This window comes from Vespula pensylvanica, chromosome 2, assembly GCF_014466175.1.
Source record: "Vespula pensylvanica isolate Volc-1 chromosome 2, ASM1446617v1, whole genome shotgun sequence".
Lineage (NCBI taxonomy): Eukaryota > Metazoa > Arthropoda > Insecta > Hymenoptera > Vespidae > Vespula > Vespula pensylvanica.
In genome coordinates, this window is record NC_057686.1 from 12,187,139 (window position 1) to 12,193,555 (window position 6,417).

General features: G+C 27.8%; 1 protein-coding gene across 1 annotated transcript; it reads right to left on the minus strand.

Moving 5' to 3' along the window:
- Positions 1–208: 208 nt before the first annotated feature.
- LOC122637962 (microspherule protein 1) lies at positions 209–3,134 on the minus strand. The gene is made up of 6 exons (XM_043830514.1): positions 2,741–3,134; positions 2,107–2,479; positions 1,802–2,002; positions 1,298–1,717; positions 1,002–1,217; positions 209–847 (listed from the first exon to the last, which is right to left on the minus strand). Exons 1-6 carry the CDS (start codon positions 2,857–2,859, stop codon positions 758–760), a joined length of 1,419 nt encoding a protein of 472 aa, XP_043686449.1. The 5' UTR covers positions 2,860–3,134; the 3' UTR covers positions 209–757.
- Positions 3,135–6,417: the final 3,283 nt, after the last annotated feature.

The following is a 6,417-nucleotide window of genomic DNA, read 5'->3' on the forward strand; positions in this document are numbered from 1 at the left end:
CTATGAACTGTTCTTTAAAATTTATTTTAATGAAAAATGTTATATATAAGACCCATTTTTCACAATTTTGTAAATAGGAAAAGTAATTTTTAAATTGGAGCATATTAACAAATAATTATTAAACAGCAAAACTTTTTCTATCTTACTATTTTACATCTTATATTTAAGAATAATTAAATGATATGGATAATTCTTATTTCTTGTATAATTTTATTCCTATTATTATCAATTTATTCTAAATATTGCAAAAAAATTTTTGCGGGATTTAATTGGACAATTCATCAATATATTATAAACTTATACAACTTAGATCAATAAGTCTAATTATTCATAGGGAGCAGAAAGAAATAAAAATTTTTTTTGTGCCCTTTATTATAAAAAGCACTAACATTATATAGTACGACTGCTATATGACTGCTTCTGTACAAGATATATTGTATCTCTAATTAATAATGAAAAATAAATGAAAATATACATTGTCCATATATTGGCACGGTTCATTAGATATACAATTCAACGTGTAAGAGCGAAATATCATCATTTTGCAGATTGTATACTTCATAGTCAGTTTTTTGCACCTTGACAACTTACATTTTACTCTAACACGGAGAACGCAATCATAATTATAAATTTGTACTAGAAATAATACGCAGTACGAATGTCAAATATAACAAATTAAAATTCACATATATCAATTTTAAAAATAATTGTAGGAGTATTCAATGCATTATTCTTGGTCACATATATTATATATAACTTAAGGATTTAAATTGAGTTTAACAGCTTCCTGGCGTATTACTGAAATGAGTTCTTGATTTATTAAAAATATGAATCTCAGCCCTGCTATCTGCAATGTATAATAATAAACATTGAACGTTTGTATATTATTACTATTATTTATAAAAGTAATTAATATTTAAATATAAATAATATTTATTTTGGTGGTTCATAATATCCAATAAATTATAACTGCATATAATTTTTAAAAAGTTAGCGATTACCTCAATTACACTGTTATTGTTCAATTTTATTTTATTTCCAGCAAGAATCGGTCTACTATCCACAAAAATTGGTCTTTTTCCTTCAGAAGATAAAAAGAAATCACCATTATTTCGTAAACGAATTGTACCTTGTCTACGAGATACTTTCCATGCTGGTCCTTCTAAACTCAAATCCACGTCGACATTATGGTCCTTCGTAGATCGTCCTACGGTTATCTTAAAAATAAAGTTTTATACAATATTATGTTTATATATGTTTAAGTGTTTTATATATGTATTATCATGGTAAATATTACCTCTCGAGATCTCATAAGATATCTGACAAGTCGACCTCTGAGTATCGCTAACGTCTGATTGTCAAAATCTGGTGGATTAACACCTGTTACACTGTCAACAAGAACTTGCCATCTTCCAAGTTCATTCTCTAACATCCTAATTTCTCTTTTATTTTTCCTATCCAAAGTTACAAGTTCGACATCTACTGCTTCATCTTTCTGCTCCATTAATTCTGCATCAGCAATCATATCTTCAGCATCAGAGAAATTTAATACATGTTCACCTCTAGGTAAACTTTGAACTGTTTGATCTGGCAATAGATGGTACTGCTTCATCAACTGCCAGTGAGCAAGTAGTGCTTTAGCTGTTCTATGTGGATAAAATGTATGTGCATTTGCTTCAAGAAGTTCTTGAAAAACTTCTAATGTTGGTTGAGAAGTCTGAGTTAATATAAAACGCATATTAAAAATATCATCAAAAAATATAGAAAAAGGCTACCATTTACTCTCTGACTATATACTTACTGATTTAACAGTACCAAGAAGATCTTCTTCAGCTTTACTATATAAAGTTCTTGCTTGCACACTAGCAATTAATTCAGGATGTAAATTCCTCATAGCTTGAACTGCTACACGAGAAACTGCACTATCATATAATAAAGCATACCATCTTTGCTGAATTTCTTGAAGTGTAAATCGACATGAAAATTTTGTACCACGATGTACCTGACAAACACCAACTTCTAATTATATTGGATAACATTTATTATAAGGTTTTTATTGATTGTAAAAGTAAAAAGTAAAAAATTATATATAATTCAATATCTTACCATTCGTAGATCATTTGTTTGTTGTACACCAGTTATTAAAGCTAAATCATCAGTAGGCTTCCATCGGCCAAGATCTTTTGTAGCATTCACCGAATGTGAATGACTTTTGTTTTTTTTACTCTTTCTTCCAGATCCATTTGAACCACTTGGCCTAGAAGGCCTACGATTACATCTATCATTTTGTGTCACGTTTGATGGCATTTGCATAGGACTTGCAAGAATTTGTGATGGCAAGACATCCTGTGGACTAGCAGACACCGATAAAGTCCTTGTTCTTGATGCTGATTTTGTGCTTGCGGTAGAAGGTTGAAGGTTAAATGTTGTTTCCACCAATTCATCATCAAATTTTCTGCGTTTTATCGTACGCGATGAACTATTAGGTAAAAAAAGATTTAATTATTAATAAAGTATAAGAAACAACGAAATACATACATAAATAATTAATAATATTTTAAAGGTAACTAAGATTAGTAGTGCTTTTGTTTTAAATATACAATTGTTGAGTACTCATAGTAAGCTGAAAACTCTATAAAAACACTTCAAATGAAAATTTGATTTGTTTGAATACGTGATATTCAAAAGATTTGATTAGCGTCATGCTGGGAGATATAAACAACAGTTTATATATACATACCTTCTCCGTTTGGTCGCTAAAGCATCTAAATTTGAGGATTCAACTGGGATATTTAAGAAAGCTTCTCCGCTATGAGAATGTCCACTATGGTTTACATTTGTTGAGGTCGATATACTCATTATTTTATGGACTTATCACGAAATTTAACAAAAACAATGCTTCCAACAACTAATTCTGTTCGCATTGCTTACATACATTGCGTACAGACATAAGCTTAATACATTCTCATATAATATAAACGTAAATACAAGTGAGATAAGTAGCATTTGCGCAGAAACTTTTGCGCATACTCCTCAAATCAAATATTGTGCGTAAATGGTTCATATATTTTATATAAGATTACATGAGATTAGAAAATGTATGGAAGCTTATATAAAAAAACAGAAAAAACTCGATAATACGTGATCACAATGTGAAACTGTATTTTTATAAATAAGTTAAACCATCTGAAAAATAAGTAGTCAAAGACTAACAACGTTGTTTTATTTAAAAAGAAAAACCCTATACAATATACAATAAAAACTGAGAAAAATAGATTCTTAATTTTCATAGGGTAAAAACCAAAAACAATATATATCTATATATATATAAGATATAAAAAAAGTTATATTGTAAAAAGTTACTTATTGATCTTTTATAGTGGTTTTACAATTTCGATGTATTTATCATTTTTACTCGCCTAGTAATTTTGTCTGGCAATGAGAACTAGACTTCGACAAAACCAATCAGAATTGTTAAAAGATATTCACTAGATGTGAAGAATTTTGAAAATAAATATTTTTACTGTTCTATTATTTTTACTATTAATTTTAATAATTCGTTAATTTCTCTTATGAAATAAAAAATATTATTTAAATCATATAAAATGTTATTATAAGTGATTGTTATGATAGAAAAAAATCTTAATGTATCCGACAGATTTACATATTCGAAATACATAATATAAAATACAAAGATATTCGATAAATTTAATACATAATGAAATTATTTCAATTGAAATATCTTATTAATCAGGCATGCTGGACGAATACAGTACAATAGAGTGTGGAGGTTAAAATCTATATATTATAATTAAATAATTAATTAGCAGTCTGATTTTAACCAACTTTTTTCAATTGTTCATTTTTGTGGTATCACTGAATGTTTACATGCATAATGTAAAAAAGTTATATCAAATGTATGTTTATTACCACATTTTAAGGATACTCGATGTAGCAATATAACAGATTTTTAAATTCATTTTATCATTATACAGATAATTAATTTTACAACGTTGATTTGAAACATCGCTAAAAACTTTGCCCTAATTAACACTTTTATGACTTTCTACTAGATTTATATGCAAGTATAATTTGTAGTTTGATCAGAATCACTTTAAACAGAAGCTTGCGAATCGTAAAATTTTGATTTTACATATAATTATTTAAAAAATGGGCATTTATTTTAATAATGTGATTGCACTTATAATTGTAGCGATCATTCAGCATAATTATGTAATTTATTATGACTTTATCAGAAAATTGTTTTCACACAATCATAAGTTTCCTGTACAGATTAAGATTCTAAAGGATTATATATTTGATATATACGAAAAATTATTTTATTTCTGACAAACAACGAAATAAGACAAGAATTGTAACCGACATGTATTTAAAATGCTTTTCTCTTTTTCATTTCTTTCCACTTAATTAGTAATTCTTAAAATACCAATGCGCGTTTTCATTTTATTAATTATAAAATTCAGAAACAACACAAGGATACATGTTACTTTATTAGTAAACTTGGTGTACCATACGGAGTACATATAATAATAAATAATTTTACGGTCAGTTAATAGAACACGTGAATGATAAAATGACAGTCTCTTGGTTGAAAACAACAATGTGATAAAATGAAAATTCTTTTAAACGACGAACACGATGCACCCTCGTCCCTTTTTTTTCTTTTTTTGAATGATGTGATTAATAATTATTTTCACTAATTTTTGTGAATGCATTCACACAGGAATTGCGTTTTACACATTTTTATTTTTAATCCATTCCTCGCCTACAATTTGCTGAGGGTTCTCTATTTATTATAATTATATATATATAAATTAATACATATACATATATATATATATATATATATATATATACATATATAAATTAATAATATAGCCCCTTTGCCATTCATTATTTTATTCACATAATTTAGCACGTAAACGTATAAGTTAATGGTGTCGTATTACTAACTACGGATAGATATATAAAGTTATAGGCGCCCTGGGGTTTTTTCAAGGGTCCATCTCGTTCTTTCACGTGTAAAGCTTACACAAGTGTTACAAGGCAACGGTCATCAACGGTGTTTTAATCGTTTTAGCAGGCAACATTAATACGAAGAAAGTATTAATTTTTGTATAATTTTTTGGGGATGAAGGAAACGTATATGTTTCAGTCTTCCAAAATGAAATAATAATATTAGATAATAGAAGGTCAATAAATAAAATAAAAATGATCATAAACTTATGTCGAATTAATTTTCTCGTCGTACGTATTATAATTTTTATTCTTACACGCGTTTAAATTAAATTGTATAAGTAATATGACGCAAATTGTAAAATAATTTTTTTTTAAAATCAGTTGTCGCTAAATAAGATGCACATCGTAACAAAATTATTTTTTCGCTATTATGTAACACACATATATACATATATATATGTATATATATATATATATATATATATATATATATATATATATCAGATCTTTCTGTCAAAAGACCCATGATATGCCCAGGACAAAATTAACGAGGAAAAAGAAGAAAGAGAAACAAAAGAAAATAAAAAGAAGAAAAATACTTTGCATGTAAGCAATAATAGGTATGATTAAATAGACTTTAGAGTTCTTCTCAATGAATTTTTGTTTAAATATCCTAAGTCATAACCAATCGATTTAACAGTTTTTATTTATCTTACTTTTCATTGGATCTCATTTTTATCGTTTACTCAGCATACACGTACGATTATCAAGATTACATAATAACGGTAATGACGATGACATAACGATGACAGCAACGATGGTGACCATGACGATGACGATGACAATGACATTCATGAAGATGAAGACAGTAGGAACCAAAAATGGTAGAGCAAAAAGAGGGAAATAAAGAATGTAAAATTGAATGTGTTAAGGGTTAAGAAAAATATCGAAGATCAAGATAATAAAAATATGACAAAGTTATAAATGATAATGCAATTAGTATAGTTATCGGTAATGTTTGTAATAAGAGTAAAATTATAATATTAACGCGTACGGTATGAGAATGGAGCCTTTATCATTCGTGTCTAATGTTGACGATTCTAAAATATCGTCTGTATGACGTAATTCGAGTCATTTGGTGAGACACGTAGCAAGGATTATTTTGTGCGGCAGTGCATCAAAGGCACTGTATCCTCATTTCTTTCCTAGCAGCGTGCCATTCGTTCTTGCATTGTATTTGTATTTTACCTTATTTTTGTTGTTAATTTGAGAATTGCATAAATTTTTAAGAGTAAGATGTGTTTTTAAGATGAAAAGTAATCGTATGATATTGCGACTGATCTCTTCAATCAGCACTGTTCAGACGCATTAAGATGTAATTGTTGCGACGACTCTTCCCGTGTATAGCAGTTCATAATTTTCCTCGGTAATACACTT

Excerpts from the sequence above, each read along its gene's own strand:
- LOC122637962 (XM_043830514.1), bottom strand. The coding sequence starts at position 2,859 with ATGAGTATATCGACCTCAACAAATGTAAACCATAGTGGACATTCTCAT. Across the intron at positions 2,003-2,106 it reads AAACAAATGATCTACGAATG|GTACATCGTGGTACAAAATT; the intron begins GTAAGATATTGA and ends GGTGTTTGTCAG. Across the intron at positions 848-1,001 it reads ACAATAACAGTGTAATTGAG|ATAGCAGGGCTGAGATTCAT; the intron begins GTAATCGCTAAC and ends TATACATTGCAG.